General features: G+C 40.7%; 1 protein-coding gene across 2 annotated transcripts in view; it reads left to right on the top strand.

Moving 5' to 3' along the window:
• Positions 1-1,220: 1,220 nt before the first annotated feature.
• Positions 1,221-21,665, top strand: part of LOC109991172 (protein unc-13 homolog C) — a 101,437-nt gene continuing 80,992 nt past the window's right edge. Inside the window, exons 1-5 of one of the 2 annotated variants that reach the window (XM_065953031.1) lie at positions 1,221-1,771; positions 6,319-10,598; positions 19,186-19,208; positions 19,662-19,708; positions 20,889-20,967. In XM_065953031.1, the coding sequence (XP_065809103.1) occupies positions 6,515-10,598; positions 19,186-19,208; positions 19,662-19,708; positions 20,889-20,967 (4,233 nt within the window). In that variant the 5' untranslated portion in view covers positions 1,221-1,771; positions 6,319-6,514. The remainder of the gene's footprint in view (positions 1,772-6,318; positions 10,599-19,185; positions 19,209-19,661; positions 19,709-20,888; positions 20,968-21,665) is intronic. The other variant, XM_065953032.1, reaches the window with a different exon arrangement.

Below are 21,665 nucleotides of genomic sequence, written 5' to 3'. Positions count from 1 at the left end.
ATCCCATCTGCACGCGCTTGCGCACACAACTACACACATCTCCTTATCCTACCTCTTTCCCATGTGATGGAGAGAGAGAGAGGATGAGAGAGAAGGAAGGAAATGTGATTTCGCCAAAAGGCCAGGCAATTAGTGGCTGTTGGAGGAACGCATGACACACATCTCAGCTGGAAGAGGAGAGCAAGACTGACAGAGGGAGGCAGACTCCCGCACACGAGGGAGGGAGAGAGAGAGAGAGAGAGAGAGAGAGAGAGAGAGAAAGAGAGAGAGACAGAGAGAGAGAGAGAGAGCTTTTTTGGGGGGGGGCTGAAGAAATGATGTGGACTATCATGTGAAACTACCTGCAATGTTTTCATTTCTGTCCATCTTCGTTTGTCCCTTTCTACATGAAATAAAATCCATTAGAAAACTGGCACACAATGACAAATAAAAGGAAATTGCTTAAATTGCAGCTCCACAATTACCCTGCTACTTTGACGCGAGTCAAGTTAATTTTTATTCCAAAATAAAAACTGTAATTTAGGCCAACATTGATGACTAATATGCAACGCAAACGAGCGATCATGTATGACGACATTTCCAGTGAGATACATAATTAGATGATGTGTGAGTGCGGCCCATGTGACGTTCTCAAGATGCGCTTATTTTGAGACGGCTGCGATCATATCAAGCGTGTGTGTGTGTGTGTGTGTGTGTGTGTGTGTGTGTGCGTGTGTGTGCGTGTGTGTGCGTGTGTGTGTGTGCATGTGCGTTTGTATGAGACTAACATGTGTGCCCCTCGAGCCTCACAGACATGCACGCGGCTACAATACACGCACAAGCCCTGACGAAACAATTAAAGCAATACCACTAGTAACATATGGTTCTTTAATGCGTGTGTCTCAGGTGTTCAATGTTTATTGACCCATTACGTCACCTGGACGTCTCCATCGGAATGTGTAGTTTTTCATTTTTGTCGTGCTAGGATTTATAGCTTACATAGAATTTACACATCACCCCCTCCATTTATTTTTGCTTCCCTCACACTCAAGACATCTCACGCGAGCCTATGAAAGTGTGTGTGTGTGTGTTGGGGGGGGGGGGGTGTGTCTCATCCAAGCCGAGCAAGAGAGAGAGGGGTAGCGATAGATAGAGAGAGGGAGAGAGAGAGAAAGAGAGAGAGGGAGAGAGAGAGAAAGAGAGAGAGTTTTGTTCAAGGGAGGGACACATTCTCCAGCCGGGGAGCACAGCCTCAGTCTCGGCAGCCAGCAGCAGCAGCGGCGCTGTCTGCCCTCCCCTCAGCGCTACCGCCACCCGTCTGCACACCTTTTCTTTTTTTTTTTTTTGGATCAGACACCCCGTGCTTTCACAAAGTCTACGAGCAGGGGTGTGTGACTGTGTGTGACTGTTTGTGTGTCAGTCGTGGAGCAAATAAAAGCAAGAGGCTTACGGCATTAATAGGCTGTATCCTCGGTCTCCAACTACGCGAACAGGGGGGGAGCACAGCAGAGGAGCGAGAGAGGGGGGTACCGAGCGAAGGTGGCATGGAGGAGAGGTGTGCGTGTGTCTGTGTGCGGAGGCAGGGCAGAGAGATGTGGCGTCTGACGGACTCGGAGAGATGCTGTGAGCTCTGGTATTAGCAGGCAGCTGCGCACCGAGCCGCTCTCTCCCCTCCCTCCCCAGCTGCTCTCTTCACACCGACCATTCGCTGAAACCGGGGATTCGGCTCCACACGGCTCGCTGTGCTCACTACTACCGCTGGCATCCTGCAACAGAGAATTGATACAACCAGGTATGTGCATCGGTGGAGCCCATTAGGGCGCTGGATGCGTGTTTGCATGGTTGTGGTGGGTGAGGGAGTGGGGGGTCTTGACTGTTCTGACTTCATCCTTCTTGTTGCTTCCCTCCCCTCCCTCTGTGGCCCTGTCAGTGGATTAATGAAACGTTATTTGGGGAGGATGCGGTGAGATGGCATCTTCTGTCGATGCAGCTGGGGTGTGAAATACAAATAATGCAAGGTGTTAATTACATTTTTTCGTTTTATTGCTTACTCTTAAATCCAGATCTGACACAAACACTCTCGATTTACAATTGTCTCATTGCTTTCGTTCTCACCTTTCACATGTTGTTGTGCATAACGCACAACACGAACCCATGTGAGCAACGATGTTGTTTCACACTGAGCAAATGCGATGAGACTGCTTCTTGTCATGCTGGCCAAAGAAATTGTAATATTTTGATGAATACGGATAGACAATCTGTTGTTATGTTGGCTGGATTCCTACGGCTGCAGGCAGATATTTCACTGATGGGAAATACACAGGTTCGGAGTGGGGAGGCAAAATGTAGCTGAGGCTGGGCGTGTGGGCAATATGATCTGAGGATGCACACACCCTCACATGCTCATCCCCCACTGGTTTGCTTCGCTTTTCTCTCCAAGCAGCAAATGCACGCTCAAAAGCAATCACGCACGGAGGCATGCAAGGCGCACATGTGTGTGCATGCACGGATGCACACAGAGTGGCACACGGAGAGGCGTGCACAAACCCACATGTGCACTAATCCACACTCGGGCATAATCCATAATCATGTGTAATGGAGACATGACGTAACACATGGCTATATCTAACCTATATGCATCCGTTTGTAAAGGCAGTTTCACCCAGAGTGATAACAGCAGGCAGTGGATTTGCTTGCAGCATAATAACCTCAAATTGGCATACTTGGCATTTTCGTCAGGAGAACAGAGAAGACTGTACTGTTGTGAGAAATAGGTTAGCATGCCTCAGACTGACACTCATTTTCATTAAAGGAAAGTGGCAGGGACTGTGGGCCTGTGAGAAATTGAGTTTTTTTAGAGTGCTCTGATATTCAGATGCATTAAGGGAAAAGGGGGTAAATAGGTCCCCTGGCATTAATTCAGGGCCTCTGGTAGCAAGTAGAAAGTGGGTGTGGCTGAGGTGCTCCCCCTTTCTCTGGAGGTTTCTCTAGTCTGACTCACACGTGGGAGTGGCTCTACTTCAGGAGCACAGGAATTCCCAGATTTTCTTGAGTCATCTATATTTTTGGCACTCTAAACTGACTAAGCAAGTTGACTCTGATCACTTTACTTTACAACAGAACAGACAGTTGGAGAGTCAGAAACAAGAGACACAGAGCAGTTTGAGATGTTGTGCCTTGCTCAAAGCACAGCATAGGCCTGTGATTGAAAGAAGAAACTAACAGATGATAATAGGATAGGAAATCAAATTCACAAAAACGCAACATTTTTGTGTTTTAGGCCTATGCTTGAACATGTACTTACGTACTTACTCATATTATGTAATAAATGTAATAACGGTTAGCCATAGATAGTGTATGTGCCAGATAACGCCTTATTTAATGGTGAGAATTGAATTGTTTATTGCTCATCCTATCAACTGGTTACTATTATATATTTAGCTAATACAGAATTCTTTCAAGTGCAATGCAGCTGCTTGTATATTGCTACAGGGCAAGGATGAACAGTGGCAGAGATGCTGTGGATCTAGATAATCCAGCATGTGATCTGATTATCACATGCACCCAGTTGCTCGGAATAAAACGTACCATTTCATTTGTAGCCCATTTTTATGCTGAGTCTGCCCAAAAAGCAACTTCTTTGCAGGTTGTACTTTCAAATTGATGACACAAACACACGTGTGGGATGAGGTGGTGCTATTATCCGTCATCCTTTTCTCTTAATCTGCATCATTACGCCCTAATGGGACGATACGGGCGATACCTTGTGGGTATTATCAGGTCATTTGCCTATCAACTCCAGCTGGGGAAGAGGATGAATGCTTCATTTATCAAACATTACCATGCAGATGTCAGGGTGTTGGCTGTGTTAAGAGAAGAAGGCAGCTCCCTAATTGGTAATCAACACTGATTAAACACTAGTACTCCTTTAGTGTGATTTGTCCAGAGAGAGTGCAGCCACAGTGCAGCAAGGTGCTTCACAGAAGTGATGTTCACTCACTGCTACAGTACACAGCAATCCTTGATGCTGTCAGCCATGATTGTTGCTGTACTTTAATTTAGAACATAAAGCACATGACATTATAGGTTGTGTCGAATATGCATTATGTAGTAATAGGTTATCTTTTTTTAAAGTATGAATTATATGGGCTGAAAGGGTAACATGAGAAAAGTCAAAACATAATCTAGACTTGTAATTTAAACACTATGCACTCTATACAACTTGGATAATCCAATTATCTTCACTAGTGACCTGTCTGTTTAAACATGGCACCTTGACTACAAATCTAATTCAAGTTAGACACAGATTTGTGATATTTGCGACAACTTGACATTTGAGTATGATATTCTGGATTTTCAATTACAATTTTCAAAAAAGTATTTTATTTTTTTATTGTCTTTAATTTTTGGGGGGCTAATCAGTCACTCCCTGCTAAGTGCTAAAGATAGCTCTTTAACTCAGTAGAATGCCAAACAGAGTAACAAGAAATTCCACCAGTCTCAATGCATATATTCAGTTGTAATAATAATTGCATGTTATTACTATGATACACAGTATATTGACTCTAGTGAATCTCCTGCTCTCTACTGTTAATAATAATCACTTCATTAATCACTTCATGGGAAAATAAATTGTGAAATTTGGGATAACTTAAGTTGTGTTTATAAAAAATACTAAACCACTACAAACATGTTTTTGCTTAGAAATGACTCATTTATTTAACCTACTAGAGTAAACCACCACTCTACAAATACCCCAGAGGAATGCAGCTCACTGATTCAAACAAGCAAAGTGTGGTTTATCAGTGTCACCTCATAAGTTTCTGAATGCAGATAGTAGTTTGAATTTCATAAGAGAGCTACAAATACCAGTGAAAGTCATGGCAATGTCAGGACATATTTAGACAACATCTGATGGGATTTATTTGTGGGAGGGACAGTGTTTGGTCGTGACCCATCATGTGGCAAAGGTCTGCAGTTGGCTTTAGTCCCATTTACAAGAGAGCTGAGTCATGATACCAAAACATATCGTACTCCTTTAACCTACTCTGTTGTCATTCCCTGTCGGTGATAGGAAATATTAAAGCTTCTTTTCTATTGTTATTATGACCATACAAACCTGTCACTGAAGATGGACAGTTTTAAGTCTGACGATTTAGTGAATACAGTTAGTAAACTAGCTCATACATTCAGGTTGGCTCTGCGGTACAAGACCTTTGTGACATAGTAACTCCTTGCACAAAGAGTATTGCCCCAGGCCTGCCCCAAACCTTGTCCTGTGAAGTTAAAACATCGAGCTCTGGAGTCATTCCATCAGAATTGTATCAGGTAGGATTACATCTATGCTGACAATCTAGCTTTTAGCTCTATTTGCTATTGCCTGGTTCTTCTTCAGAGCCCAACAATAAAGGCTAAGTGTGATTCTGAGTTTCACAGTTCATTTAAAGTAAGCATGTCTCTGTGGTCATGAGACTGTAGACACATCAAGTTCTAAACACCAGAACTAATGTGAAGCAGCTGTCAGATCCTCTGCACAAAACATCCATCTTTAGATCCAGTTGGCTAGTTCCATAATATTTGAAAGAAGAAAAAACAGTCTATATAGTACAATTCAAGTACCGGTATCTCTGCCCCCCTTTCCCTGAGCCTAAGGTTGCCATATTGTCTGATTTGTAATTATATAGTCTCCTGAACATGTCCATTATGATACCTGAATGGTTCAGGTGCTGAACAAGTCCAATTAAACTAATTGGGAATTTAAACAACGTTATAGGTCATTACCTTCAACATTCATAAAAAGTGATAACATCCACATCTTTTGAGCCACTAAATACAAAAAAATACTAATATTTTAAAATATATTTTGTATCATAAGTACATTATTAAAGAATAGTTATTGTTTAGTTTAGTGCTCCCCATGTTCCATTGGTCCCATGGCAAGAACATTGTATCACTGAAGCAATTAGAATAATTGGCCAGCTAGCTCCTGCTGAAGAAGCTGGATACATCAATGTTGCTATAGTGGGTCTATTGACCTTGACTTTTACACACACACACAAACACACGTACATCACTGTACACACACAGTCATATAAACATGCAATTGATTAGCCCCATCCCCACATACACAAACACACAATACACACGATACACAAAGGCTCATTCAGTGAATTTCTTTGTTTCTCTCTTTTCAATTAATAGTGCCTTTTGACATCATCTGAATCATTATTTTTTTTGCATAATTTGTAGATTGAGACTTTTGAAATTATCCTGCTTGTCTTAAAATATGATATGGGAATCTGCAACCATTAAGTAATTACTCTTTTCTTTGTCTTTCAGGGAGATGTTCCATTATTGGAGGAAGGACACTGGATTTAGAAGTTATCACTGAGAGGCGTCGCAAACTGTGGTTTCGGTGATTGCTAGCTGGGTTCCTGCTGTCAAGCAAAGGCTGATTGTGCTTGGCTCACCATCGCTGTATTCTCAGCCAACTTCTTTCACTAGATGATAACAACAGTTCACAGGATTACCATCCATGGTTTCTGCCCTAATAAAGACTATATCATCCTACATTAAAAAGATTTGCAAAGGAATGTTTACAAAGAAATTGGCAAAACCAATAAAGAAGAAAGAGAGAAGCGAAATTAAAGAGCCCAAATTGACCACTGATTTGCAAGAACACAATCTAACTCTCTCTACCACACTGAAGACTACAGTTAAAAAGATTTCCAAATGCTCTTCGGCACGTAACATATCACTTGAAGAGGACGACGGAAAGAACGACTGCTCATCTCTGTCACCCACTTTTAGCTATCGTGTAGCTATAGCAAATGGACTTCCGAAAAACTCTCTTTTTTTGAATCATAATGAAAGCATCTTTCCCGAGGTTCTTTCAATTGATAGTAGCTACTCTGACACCTTGAGTGAGACAAAACCTGTCAGACGACTGGATGAACAAAAATCTCACACTATGCCAGTAAGACGAAACAGAAAGAGCCTCATCAGTTTGGCTCCCTCTGATGGCAGTTCTGAGGGTGAACGAGTGGAACGGTCCAGTCTTCACACACTTAGGCTGGGTGCTCTACGCAAGTTAAGAAAATGGAAAAAGAGTCAGGAGTGTGTCTCGTCAGACTCCGAGGTGAGCAATTGGAGGAAAACCCTGGGCATCCGGAGCAAGTCCTTGGACCGTGCTGGACGGCAGCAAAAGAGTTCGACCCTGGAGCCTGGCTCCTCCTCCACAGGCTGCATCAGTCAAACCCAGGATGTCATGGAGATGATATTTAAAGAGCTTCAAGGAATCAGTCAGATAGAGACAGAACTGTCTGAGCTACGTGGTCATGTAAATGCTCTTAAAAGCTCCATTGATGAGATCTCCAGCAGTGTAGAGGTAGTTCAGAGTGAGATTGAGCAGCTTCGCTCAGGATTTGTACAGTCTAGAAGGGAAACACGAGATATTCATGACTACATAAAACAAATTAGTCACCAGGCCAATAACTCAACCTTACGATTCATCAATGTTCCTGAGGAAAGGTCAGAGAAAACAGAGATTATTATATACAAAATATTGAAAGAGAAAATGGGTTTCATTGATGCCCATAAAACAATTAAAATTGAGCTTGCTCATAGGTTAGGACAACAAAGAGAATGTTCAAATGCAAAACCCCGCCCTATTATTGTTATTTTTGCAACAACCCAAGATAGGGATGTAGTGTTGAAAAAATGCTATAAACTTAAAGGAACTGGCATTACAGTTTCTACTGACAGCTTAACTCATGATGGAAAAGACAGAAAAGACAAAACAATGTCTTCCTCACAAACTTATGAAAGCATGGATATAAAGGTCTCAGGAAAGGATAAAGTGGTGGAGAGTGACGACTGGGACTCGATGGACAGTGATAAAGAATTAGATGAATTAAGCAGAAATAAATATGCAATGGTGATTTCAAAGCCTGTTCACAAGAGCAAATCAGAGAAGAGGAGATCCCATGACCATAGTCGGTCAGGAGAGGAAGCAGGCTACTCAGGCACAGTTCACTATGCTGATGACTCTTACTATGACCCAGACAAGCATGCAAAGGCATACTACTCTGATTTGACCCCTGGTTGGCTTTCCCAGAGTGACTATTCCACCCCTAAACTGAGCCGTTCAGAGTCTGACTGCTCAAAACTTTGCCAGTCATACTCAGAGGACTTTTCAGAGAGTCAGTTCTTTACACGGGCTAATGGCTGCTCCCTTCTGTCCTCCTCAGATCAGGAACTATGGCAGAGAAAACAAGAGGACATGGCTACCTCCTGGTATGCTAGCCCAAGTCACACACTTAGCCACGAGAATCAAACCTATGAACATAATGAGGTTGAGACTACAGAAACTATTGACAGTGGTGTGAGCAATGGACTTGTCTGCATGTCTGGAGACAGAAGCCACTACAGTGGCTCACAGGTCTCTCTGCAAGGTGACCTTTCACCATGGAAAGACTGGCATCATCTGGAGCAGGGTGCCGACTCTGGTCTGGAAGCCTCCATCGAGGTTAACAGTCCCTTTGACCCATCAACCATTCCTGGTTTTCCAGAAAACATCACTAAATGTCAGGAGGTGGATTTACAATTTGAGGGAGATGAGGAATTCATGATGCTTGACAGAGAATCTTGCCTACCACCTATTACCACCCACATTATCCCTCCCATCGCAGAAAGGGAGTCTGTCATCAAGACACCTGCCCGGCAGTCTAAAGAGGGATGCAAGATGACAACAAAAGAAAGCATGAAAGCATCTTCTAAAGATTCCCCTAAAGCGGCCACTAAAGTGACACAAAAACAAACTAAATTAACTCATAAAGAAGAAACCACCAAAATATTACCAAAGGAAAGTCCGAAGGTATCTGCTAAGGTTTTACCTAAAGTGACTTCTAAAGCTGCTTCTAAAGAATTTCCTAAAGAGATTCAGACAACAGTTAAAGAATCATCACAAGCCCTCCCGAAAGACAGTAAACCACCTAAAGTTGCCCCCAAACCCACTGTTAAAGAGGTATCTAAAGTGACATCCAAGGTAACTTCTCCTGAGGCTTCTAAAGTCACCCCTAATGTTACACAAAAAATTAGCCCGACAATGACTCCAAAAGCAAGTCCTAAAGAGTCACCTAAAGAGAGCCCGAAAATAACCCCAATTGAGAGCCCGATCTCAACCCCTAAAGAGTCCCCTAAAGAATCTCCTAAAGAGTCCCCCAAAGTCATTGCTAAAGAACCCCCACAAGTTCCATCTAAAGAAGCTCTGAAAGTAACTGCAAAAGAGGTTACCAAAGAAACGTCAAAACCACCCTCAAAAGAGGTCGCAAAGGAGATGCCAAAAGTAGCACCTCAGGAGATTGGTAAAGTACCCACTAAAGAAGTTTCTAAGATTCCACCTAAAGAAACCCAAAAGGTACCCTCTAAGGAAAATTCTGTAGTGGAACAAAAAGAGACCCCAAAGGTTGCCCCAACAGATGCCCCTAAAGTAGCACCTAAAGTAACTTCTAATGATGCCCCTAAGGAACGCCCCAAAACCATTCCTAAAGAGAAGTTCCCTGAACTGGATGTCAATCATAGCTTTCACCAAACTCAGAATAAGACTTCAACTATGTATCGCAGTCAGAGTGAGATTCGAACAGAGAAGGTTGAGGAGGTTCCCAAGTCTTGGAGCAGTAGGCTCAGCATAGATCTCAGTGAGAAGTCCTTTGGTTTTGGGTTTGGCTCTACACTTCAGAGGGCAAAGTCAGCTCTTGAGGTAGTTTGGAAGTCTGGCACTCCAGGTACCCCTGCTCCTCCTGAAGAGCCCACCAACTCTTCCACATTTATGGGACGTTTCCGCACCATGTCAACCTCCGCTGCAAGTGAGTCTAGTACTGCAATAGACTCTGATGTCGGCACCGAGCCTGTCTTCCACAAGGCAGATGAAGAAAAAAAAGCTGCAGAGACAGAATCTCGGGAACAATCAGTGGATAATGAAACCCACTATGTTGAAGTGATGGAGCAGGTACTTGCCAACTTGGAGAACCGAACTAATGCTAGTGAGACAGAGGAAACTGAGGAAACAGAGGAGACAGATGAGGCTGCACAGGATTGTGAGACTTCTCAGGACTATGATGTGTCAGATGATATTGAGGCCTCTCAAGACAATAATGCCTCTCAGGATTTTGAGGCCCCCCAAGAATTTGAAGCCACAGGTGACTTTGAGGCAGCTAAAGAGGCACAAGTTCTTGAGTATGATTGCAGTTTGGATGAGCAGTATGATGAAGAATACAGTGAGGATTATGAAACCCAACTTACTGAGGACACTGCTGAATATGATGCAATGGTGGAGTATGTAGATGTAGAAGAACCGGATGAGACTGAGGACAATGATGTGACAGAGGAAATGGATGATGTTGATGAGGAGTTAGAGGAGGTTGAAGAGATAGCAGAGGAGGCTGCTGATGTTTTGGAAAAAGTGGACCAACAGCAAGAGGATGAAAACAAAAATGTTGCAGAGGAGAAACCCACAGAGGCCCCACCCAAGAAACGTGTTAGACCCACATTCAAGGAGGCAGCACTGAGGGCCTACAGGAAACAGATGGCTGAACTGGAACAGCAGATCCTGGCAGGGGGTACAACTCTTCATTTTTTTTTTTTTGTTACAGTAAATATGACTTTCTACCATTTTGCAATGGTTATATTGGCAATGTGTACACATTTAACAGACAGTGTAAGAGTATTTTTATGTCATATAGAGCCAGCACTTAGCCCTCTTACCTTATAGAGTTTTGACTGTTAAAGTTAATCAAGAACAGTTGCTGAAATTTTTTTCAATCAATCAGCTTACAACAGCTTACAGAGTGCAATTGATAATAACAAGTTATTTTTCTAGAAAGTTAAACAACATCACTGGTTTGTGTTAAGAGCACCTTAACAATTTGATTTGCAGAATTAGCTAACAATTTAAAAGCAACTGTTTTAAAAACTGTTTTAGGTAGAAAGTTGATGCATTCAAGTTTCCACCTCAATATCAAAAACACAAACATTGAGACCAGGGAAAGTGCAGCATGACTTGTTGAAAAAAGTTTTATGCATCTCACGACAATGGGCCATAGAATATTAAAACAGTGGGAATTCATGTTGGATATTAACAAATTTTCAGTAGTCAGACAAAACAGTCCAAAACATTGGTTGGTTCTAATAATGCTTAACATCAAGGGAGTCAACCGTGTTCTAATTTAAGTTTCTGAATCATATTAAACAACTTATCAAAAAAGAAATACCAAATGTCGAACTTGGTACTTAAAGTAGGGATTTGTGTGTCGGGATTGCTAATGCAATATATTTTCTTTCTGCAATATATGGTGCAACATAAATACTGGAATTTACAAGATAGTGGAGTGTGTTTTAATGTATCAGTTAATATTTAATCAGAAATTATATTTTTTAATAATTTGAGTCTAATTGTGCTGGGTTCAGCCCTCTGACAGCCCCATCATGGAGAAGAAGAGACAACAGGTCGAGAGATAACTTTACAAATTAACTTCGGCCTTGTTATTGTGTTACTATCATTTCATCAACCATTTCTAACTGTGTTTAAAGCAGGGTTACTCAAGTGCAGGACTCAACCCCTGATTTTTTGTGCCTTAAAACTGACCTGTGCACTGATGATTAAGACTCAAGCATCAACTGCATTTTGGACTTGGAAGATGGAAAGGAGCCCTCTGGCTTATTTATTGATAAAGGCTGTGTTTTTTCAAACCTTATTCAATTTTGGAAAAAGTTTGCACGTGTGTTCACCTGCAGGCGCGTTCATGCGCTGTCTTGTTCTGCCACAGTTCTGCTGTCAAAGTCAAGGTCATCTTTATTGTCTATTCTTGCCATTCCTACTGGACATGTAAACTAATGATAGATAGCTAGATCGATAGATAGATAGATAGATATGAACTTTATAAATCCATTGGGAAGGTTCCCTCAGGGAAATTCAGATTCTAGCAGCAGGTAGCACCTGCAGTAAGTCCACCGCAGTAGAAACATCAAGTGCGTCTCTCCTAGAGGGACACTGTGCGCATTTCTGCATGATACACAGTGCTTTAACTACATTAAGACTTTTAATCTCCAGACATACAGACAGGATCGCTCAGAATCTAATATTTACAAATGAAATGTTCTTTCTACCCTTCCAAAAGGACTCTAACAGTCAGTTGTGGTTCATACAGTGAAATACTTGTAGTGAATGGCCGTCTTCTCCATATATAATTATTGATTATAATCCAAACTAAATCAAAGCTGAAGCCCGTCTTGTAACTTGGCTCATACTCAACCTTGAGGACTCGGACGTGGACTCTGACTGGGGTAGTGGGGACTCGACTCAGACTCAGGTAATGGGGACGACTCGGATTTTCTTTGTTGACTCGAGACTCACTCAACTCATACTCAAGGTGACTCGACTACAGTCTAGTTCAAAGTTATGTTTAGTCTACATGACCACCAGTCCCCTGTGATAGTAACTTCAACTTAAATGAAAGCTCACGGCCTTTACTGCATGTGATTCACATAAGACTACAGCTGCAGGCAGGTGTGGACACTAAAAGTAAACACTCTGTCCGTCCCGTTAATGGCCTGTCTGTGTGGCCACAGCATTAAACAGCACCAGGGCCAGATGCTACGGATATAGAGGGAATACATTAACTTAAATTCTGCCTTGCATACTTAGGTGTCTGCCTCGGGCAGCTGCGTTTCGTGCATGTTTACATTTAATAGTCACGTATGCTGTACACAAACAGTTTCTGCTTCTTCCTCTAGTTCTAAATCTCACAGCACATGTCTTTTATTAACAGCAACTGGCACTAATGCTTGACTTTTTTTAATTTTCTTTTGTTTTTAATCAAGGTCAGCATTATTTGCCTTGTTTTTTAGTATGTTGTACAGTGGTTAGCATTTTTCTTCTTTTTGTTAGTAGTTTGCTTTCAGATGCACTATAGCCACCGTCTGGTGGAAGTACTGCATTAAAACATACAGCTGTAAAATATAATGGGAAAAAAGAAATTCAGTCAGAATTAAAGAATTATTAGACTTTGATCCACTCAAAGTAAGTCTTAGTGACTCCTATTTGAGTGCTCATTTATTTTAAGTTGAAACAACTGTAGAGAGGACTCTGTCTGAAGGCTTAAGGACGTGATAGCGATGGCTTTGACTTTGTGTTTTGATTCCCATGGCGCTTTACTATATTCTCTTTTCATGCACTGTGGCTCAAGGATCATGACTTTCAAACATGTCATTTCGAGGTTTTTCATTCAAATGTAAAACACTTACAATTCTTTCGGACTCAAACATGACTCCACTCTTTGGGTGTCATGCAGGGGTTCAAGCATGACACAGTTAACGCTAATAGGATGATAAAGTCTGTTTACATTAAGCTAACCCTGAATATGTCCTGTATGTCACGGATATTTGCACTACAGTTTTAATCAGACATATTCTATTGTATACATTTAGCAGAAAGTTATGCCAATACATTAAGGTCTATCACACATTTGCCTCAGTGAGGAAGTGGCCCTTAATCCAAGTACTCAATAGCTCATGGGCCAAGGCTTTCTTTGGTTAAAAAAAGGATGTGATTTAAAATCAGCATGGGTATTTAAATGGTTTCCATTGTTTCACTGTGAAGAGTAAGAGTTCAACTAGAGTGAAAAAAGAGACCAGGGAATTTCCACTGTTACTTAAAATGAAAAAGTGTTTGACCTACATATGTACTGTAGCTGCAAATGTGGCACTCACAGTGAGGTAGGCACTATAGTTCAGGGAATAGAGGCTACACCTGACTGTGAGGCTGTGTGAGAAATGTGTACACAAACCTTTTCAGTGGTCACATTTACTAAACATCCTGTGGAAAACAAATTCAGTACTGTTACTGTCACCTTTTCTCAAGACAGAGGATACTTTACTGTATGTTATTATCAAAATTATAACCATAGGCCTTTACATAACTACTCTAAATTATGAACTTTAGGTAACTTCAAGAATGAGTGCTTACTCATCCTGTCCACACAGTGGAAATATAGTTAAAGGGTGTGTACCAATAACTCTCCTTGAAAACTTTTTTCTACGGCTAATTAAAATCCTTGTTGTTTTTCAAAACCCCAACAAAAAGATCATGGCCATTAAACTATAAAATATTAATGCTCATTCAAAGATATTGGTATATTTGGAATGAATGGAAAGGTCATATTTTACTGACTGTGAGGTTCAGCATTTATTCATTGGATTTTTTGTGTGCAGGGCTAATAGACGAAATGAGTAAAGAGTCAATCTGACAGTCTGACTCATTGACTGATTGACTAATTTCTATATGCTGAAAATGTATGTTAGGTGAGGTCTGCAGTAAAAACTCCAAAAACAAATGTGTGGCCAATTATCTTAACTACCGTATTGCTTTTTTCTCTTTTATTCAGTTTTCCATTGAAATGTTTTTAACCTGGTTTGAAGTATTAGATAATATTTCTCTTAGGGTTTCTAGGTTTTGTTAGACAAAATAAGTCCTGATCTCATTGCACTGCTAGAAGCCAAAAGTTGGTCGAGAAATGCACAGATAAGGGTAAATGCTATGCAGGAGTATCTAAATACAAAATAAATGTTTGTATCTGCGTACTATTATAAAACCAGAAGCCTATCTTACTTATCCCCCTTAAGGATCAAAGTATCTACAAGGCTGTTTTTTTAATATTTAATTTTTTACTTATTGTAAGGAACTGGACATAACTATGGATTGCTTTTGGATGCTCAATTTTTTTGTCAATGCTATACATAACCATGGTAAAATACACTTATGTTCAAGAAGTGGCGTTTAAATGCATCCAATAGATATAGTTAGTTAAAAGGGTTATATTACTGAAAAAAAAGGTGTGGCCATGTATAGAGATACTCTATCATCCCCCCTCATTAGCGTTGTGCCTTCATCCCCTGTAGCTGATGCATGCTCATCATGCTCATGCTCAGAAGCGTGCTGGCTGGTCTGTGTTGGAGCTGTGAAGGGAGTCTCAGCAGTACTGCCACTCCTGCCAGGCCCGTCTTCAACTGGCTACAGCAGCGTCTGTATTCAGATGCTAATTCACACTCCCAAGGGCATTTTGTAACCAGGTCAGCCTAGCTTGGAATATTTATAGAGGTCTGCTGCTAGTGAAGTTTGCCGCTTGCTCCTGGGGGAAACAAGGAGGTAGACCCTCTTTATGCTTAGTGCACCATTTCTCGACTAAGTGCGGATATGAAAAATGCAGATAGTAGAAACAGAAGCCCCATTGTTGTTTTTTGTGTTACAATCCAATTCACAGCATCAACGGATGCAATATCACTGTTTGCATCTGGCTGTAAACAGGGAAAGCTTCTCATCCACAGTTCATCAGCTATGACTCCAGTTGGCCAAAGATTTGTCTTGCAGCTGAGACATTTACAACATGGTACACTTTCTGATTGCTTTCTGATTGCTTACAGCAATAGATATGCTTTCATATTAACAATTTTAGTCTAATTTAAAAATAACAAAATATATCTGTTGGCAATATCCTACAGGGACGTTTGAGCTGAAATGAACTAAATAAACCCTCTGACATCAGCCTGCCACAGCCCATAGTTACATCAGAAAAAAAATGAGCCGAGGGGAACAGTAGTTGTTTGAGTCATACAACACACACAGATATACTACTTGTAGTCATCATTCACAATTACATAAGTATTTACTATTTAAATTAGCATAATTAATATAATGCATATTAATTAGGCCCTATTCCTCACTAGGTGATACCACGCTTTACTGACAGAGGTGCTTTAAGTAAGGTTGAGGTTAAATTACATCTCAATAGTAAAGCAGTAAAGGGCAATGAACTCCTGATAATTTCGCTCTCAGTAATAATTTGTGGATAGTCCGGCTGCTCTGGAAAAAACAAAGATTTGGTTTGATGTCCATGCATGTAATAAAAAAACACAGAGAGGGGACGTATGTGTGCTGCGACTGTACAGTTGTTTGAATTCACCTTTGTTTTAGCATAGCATGATAGTAAAAAGTTATCTTACGAAAACTAATCGCTACTGAGTTTAACTAATCACACAAGTCATAGCCTTGCTCTGAGGTGAAGTACGTACATTGTTAAATGGAATACGTGTTCATTCTTGTGCTATTGAATTTATTATATTTTAAAATGTCAACCTTGAACCGGTTGAGTCTGTGATGTTTATCGTCAATTTTGTAATCCTTTTGTTTAAACTGTTTCCCACCAGTGACCTACATCTGGCCACTGGTGGGATGATCGAGTTCATCAAGAGTAGGCTAGGTCAATTTTTTATTTTTTTTATTTTGTCATAAATAGTAGGCCTTGTACACAGCTGCTTAATTCCTAGTTTGTGCATTGAAGTGAAAGTATTTGATGGCATATGTTTTAGTTTAACTTGTTAATAATTGATTAAGTTGTGTTGTTGTCATTTAAACTAAGTGCAGCCTGGTTAACTTTCAAGCAAATGATTTTTTTTTTATGTAGGTTTCCAGTGAGATGGCACAACAGTATGTTGACATGGTTAAAGAACACTTTATCATGATATGTGTTAAACATTTTGAATATTATGTATACCATAGGACATTGACTCAGTCATGAATGGACATTTGTGTTTTCTAAAGCGAGACTTGAAACTTTGTGTAAGAGTTTACACCCACAGGCTTTTCTGCACGGGTGAGATTTGATCTAAGTGTATTGTGACTAGAACATTATGTCATGACAGGCAGGCTAAGTTGACATGGCCACAAATGCAGTGGCCAGCAGTTGGCATGTAACTTCTTTTTATCAGGATATGTAGGTCTACAGTTTGTGATCTGTTTTGGGATCTTGCTGGCACTTACAGGGAGCTACACGACATGTCGAACCTGTGTCATGTCAGCATTAACCCCATGTCACAGATTTGTCCAGGAACAGTCAGAGACTCCAATCCTAACCCGTTCTTTAGAATAAATGTAGTTAAAGATAGCTCAAAGTTCTCACAGCACTTCAATTGAAATGAAGTGATTAACGTTGTTACTAAGTACTCAAAGATATAAGCCCATGTTACAGTAAAATAAAATGTGATGTGAACACTTTTGATATAATAATCTTACATTACTGTTCTCCAAAGGGTTAAAATAAGGAGATGCAACACTGGTGAGGGCAATTTAGCCAAAATATGGGGAATCATGTATGATATATTGACGAGAAAAATTAAATTTGTGTACATTTTATGGACTAACATGGTTGAACAAAGTATGTATTTACGCAAGCTTAAATACAAGCAATATTGTCTTTGATATTATCTTAGAATTGGCTATTTGAATCCCATTTATTTAATACTAACTTCCACAGAACTGACTTGGGGTTTAAGGCTGTAATTGTTAACCAAAATGCAGACAACCACGTGCTATACTTTGATGATTTGTTCAAACTCCTGAGGTCTCTCTAGCATCCACACTTGAACCTTCAGTCTAAGGATAGAGATTTTGATTCGCTGTCACGGGCTGTGCTCTTCTTCATTATCTTGATTTGCTCTGTTTTTCCTGATCTCTGTGGAAATATCTTCATGCGCTTTACACACTCACAGCGTTTGGCTGTTATCATGACCTACTTTGCCGCTGTGAACAGTGTTAAAAAATAGTCAAAGCCAGGATCTTGTTGAAGTCAGTAAACACTGTTTTGGGGTATAGAGAGCCTTCTTCTATATACATAGAGCCACAATCGTGTCTTTAATGCATGTTAATGTGTGCCTCTCTATATATCCACATAGCAACATGTTCCGTTGTGGTGGGGAATGAGCCAGTCCTAGTTATACGATATATCTACTGCTACTATCATGTGCAGGCTTTTCTGCTCCAGTGAGCTCTGATCTGCATGACGTGTGACCGTGTGTGTTGACAGTGAAATACAGGGTTTATAGTGGCTCTTGATACCTCGATACTTTGCCCACAACACACACACATTTTCCCATCTGTCATTAACAGTTTGCTCCACAGGTTTATCACACTTTGGACTATGTTTTTGGTCTTAATTTATCTAGCTGCAGACTTACTCGTAGTTGATATGGCACTAGCTTGTGTAGCTGTGCTGAAAAGAGTTTTGCTGAGCGCTGTCCATGGTACCTGCCTTCAGCGTATCTCTTCCGAGTGCTCTGTCTCTGCGTGTTTGTTTACAGCTTTTGCTGTGACATCATCGAGTGACATTTTTGTCATCATTGTTTGAGAGAAAGAAGACTTTTTCATTTTTCATTTATCATGAATTGTATGAATCCTTGATTTTTTTATGAAGACTATGATGCATGTTGAGTTTTTTAAATGAATGTTGGTTTTGTGAGGACTGTCATCATGAACATATTTGCACTTCTTTTAAAAACTTGCGGTGCATGCAGCACTTTTGTTATAATACTCTCTGTTATGTTCCTGAAATGCACAAAAAGGGATACTGACACATTATTGGTTATCAGTAAATGATAGATTATACTTAATTTATTTTGTTAGTGTATAAGTTTAGAGACAAAACAATGTTGAAGAGATACTTGCAAAAAAGAAGTCTAATTTGAGAATACCTTATGCTCTGTAAGTGATGCCGTAAATGCACGTCAACAACATACAAAGTTGTGTCGTTTTGATTAGAGGGGCAATTTGATCTTTTTCTTGTGAACAGCTGTTTTCTGTTTGTTGCACATTAGATCATGATTATGTTGCCATTCATCACCCATGGATCAATAGCATAGTAATTACACCTCTGCAGTCTGGCTTATTTAAAGGGCTTGCCCTCTTGCAGTTCGTCTTTAAAATGGCAATATGATACCCACTGCTTATGCTTGTCTAATGTGCCATGCCTCCATAGCTATGAGTGTGAACTCAGGTAATGTAATCCATCAAAGACCTAATTTTTCAACTCATGCTGCATTGATTTAGAATATACTATGTGCACAGAATGCTGTTCACATTTCAACCTTCAGCTGGGAGCCTCACGTTATATAACAGCTTTTTATACGGCTTTAACTTTATATGATAGCCCCTCCCCCTGAGGCACATGTTGACTCTGTCTACGTTTCTGCATAAATTGTTCAGCATTACAGAATTGTGTCATCAGGCAGTTGTGGTAGAAAAGTGTCTTTAATAAGCATGTGTATTTTCCAGTGAGCTTTTTTCTAACTGTCCACCTTCCTGTCATTTTCTCCTTTCAGACAGCAGTGCTTTGGATACACAGGTTTAATATCATTGATTATCATTAGACATGTGGCCATTTGTGAATCCTTTGCATGTGTTTGTTTTGTAACCATATCTTGTGTTGTGGCATTTTCTCTTTTAAGAAACTGATTTGTTTTTCAAACTGGACATTTTGGTTAGTGAGGAGGGAGCGTTACACAATAAGCAAATCTGGCCTGAAGCTCCGAGAGCGGCAAACTGAGTCTTGAGCTCACCAATTACATTGATGTGGAATAATTTGGTCTTTTGCCTGTGGTGCTTCCCTCCCTTCTCCTCCTCTCTTATCATTTATCATATCCTCAATTGACCTCCAGATGTACTGTTTTAATAAGTTGATTTGTTAATACTGTATGTTTTTGTTTTCTTTTATTTTGACTGCTTTTTGCCTTGCTTTTAGTTGTGTGCAATTACCCTCTTTGTCTTGTTTTACATTGTGTGTTTCTTCTCTTGGCAGCCTCGCAGTATTTTGGATCCCAAACTGCTCGGCTTGCAGTCTGGAGGGTGAGTGGTGGCTCACTTTCTGATCTGATCAGTTGACAATTACATAAATCAGAGCTGCTCTACTGTTTTGTACTCCCATGCCCAGACACATGAAGCAGGAATGTAGCAGACATGCTGATTCTTTGGCATGCAGCACTAATTAAAGTACCATAATCTCTCTTTTGTGACAAGTTGTAGAATCTAAAAGTGCCTGATGGAAGGAACTTAACCTCTAGTCTTCACATGCCTGATTAATAACTTTATTCAGAAATGTGTAGGAACAACAATGATAAAATGTCCATATAAGAGATATACTGTATATTCAGCCAACTGTTGCCATGTGACATCGTAAGTGTAAAAAAAAGAAGATAATATTAAGCCTCCATCACTCATGCACAGGCCGCGACTGTGCAGCCATCTGCTGCATGCGCTGCACATAAATGCAGCCAGAACTAGGGGCCACGAGGGTAAGGCAAGGGCCAGCACAGCTCGTCACGTTGTGTGTCTTTAGGGTCATACCACTGATGTCGCTGAGAGGGCTGACAGAAAAGCTTGAGGACCTTTATCTGTGTGGAAGCACTGGAGCCTTGATGTCATGTTGAGGTCATTAGAGAGGCTGAGTGACAGCTGAGGTGATGTCACTGAGAGCCTCTTGGGAAAGGAGTAAGACTGGTGGGAGTGCAGTGAGGGGGCTGTAGAGTGTTGCACAGGGGACTTGTAGGATAGAGAGAGCAAGAAAAAGTGGATCTGAAGTGTTGTACTGAGACTGAGAGAAACTCATCTAAGAGAGTTTAGAGACATGGAGTCAGCTGTTTTCATGGTTTTTGCTGCAGTGGGCATTCACCGCTCAATTAATCTCATCTTCGGTATTCAAAGTATGTTATATGTGTTCAGTGATAGCTATAATATTTATCAATAAAAGGCTTTACTGCACCAACACTCTATTAAAGTGTAGACAACATGGAAGAGGGGGAGTCAATGGGCCCAGCGGGGGCTGAGAGGGATTACATGGAGCTTCAGCGCAGGTGGTCAGCACCATGTGAAGAAAAGAGGGAGGGGTGAGACAGGTTAGGCAGGAGGCATGATCCATTATGTTTTCCAGCTATATAAATCAAGGACCTCCTCTTTGACAATAGTAATGTTTCCCCCAGCATGGCATTATTATGATATTAATACACCTTAAATCTGTCTGCTTCTCCAGGGCTGGCAGTATTCTTTATGGTATTGACAGTATGCCAGATTTACGCCGCAAGAGGACAGTGCCTCTTGTCCGGGACCTGGTGAGTCATCTGCCTCAACAAGGTTATGTTTGATTTATGTCAGATGTGTTAGACTGACCCCACATTATAACACACTGGTGGATTCCTGCTCCGTTTTGGAATGACGCTCTGAAAAACAATTATAACTTTATTGGAAATATTGTAAAATATGTGTTTTTCTGATCATTTTATACAATCCTTAGACTGACAATAGCCTCAATGTTCTTTTAGTGGATGTCTCTGAAACATTAATGTTTACTAAGACATAACTTACAGTGGATTTATGATCTCAATTACAGGTTGGTACCAGCACAGTATATCTCCTCACACATGTAGACCAGCAGTGTGGTTTCATAGATAAAACTGCATGAAGAATGCATGAAAAATTTGCATACAACTTTTGTCATGATAAAAACAAGCCAGTAAGGAGTTGATTGATGATGAAAGGGACCACTTGAAATTCTTTTACGGTAGAACATTACCATTCGGGGTAGCTAAATGTAGCCTTAGCCATTACTCTATGGCTTGATTAATTAGCCTAGAGGGGGCATTTAAGACATTGCATCACAGTGATGCTCCACCGTTTGTTTTTTATTGCAACATTATGTTTAGTAACATATCCCACAGAGAGGCCCGTTGCACTAGAGTCCACTTTAGCACATATGATCAGTCTCTGTGAAAGACAACAGGCTGTGGTGATGCCAGTCGTATTCATGTCT

This window comes from Labrus bergylta, chromosome 3 (genome assembly GCF_963930695.1).
Source record: "Labrus bergylta chromosome 3, fLabBer1.1, whole genome shotgun sequence".
Classification (NCBI taxonomy): Eukaryota; Metazoa; Chordata; class Actinopteri; order Labriformes; family Labridae; genus Labrus; species Labrus bergylta.
The sequence above is the reverse complement of the archived record's forward strand: the minus strand, read 5'-3'. Positions and strand labels throughout refer to the sequence as shown.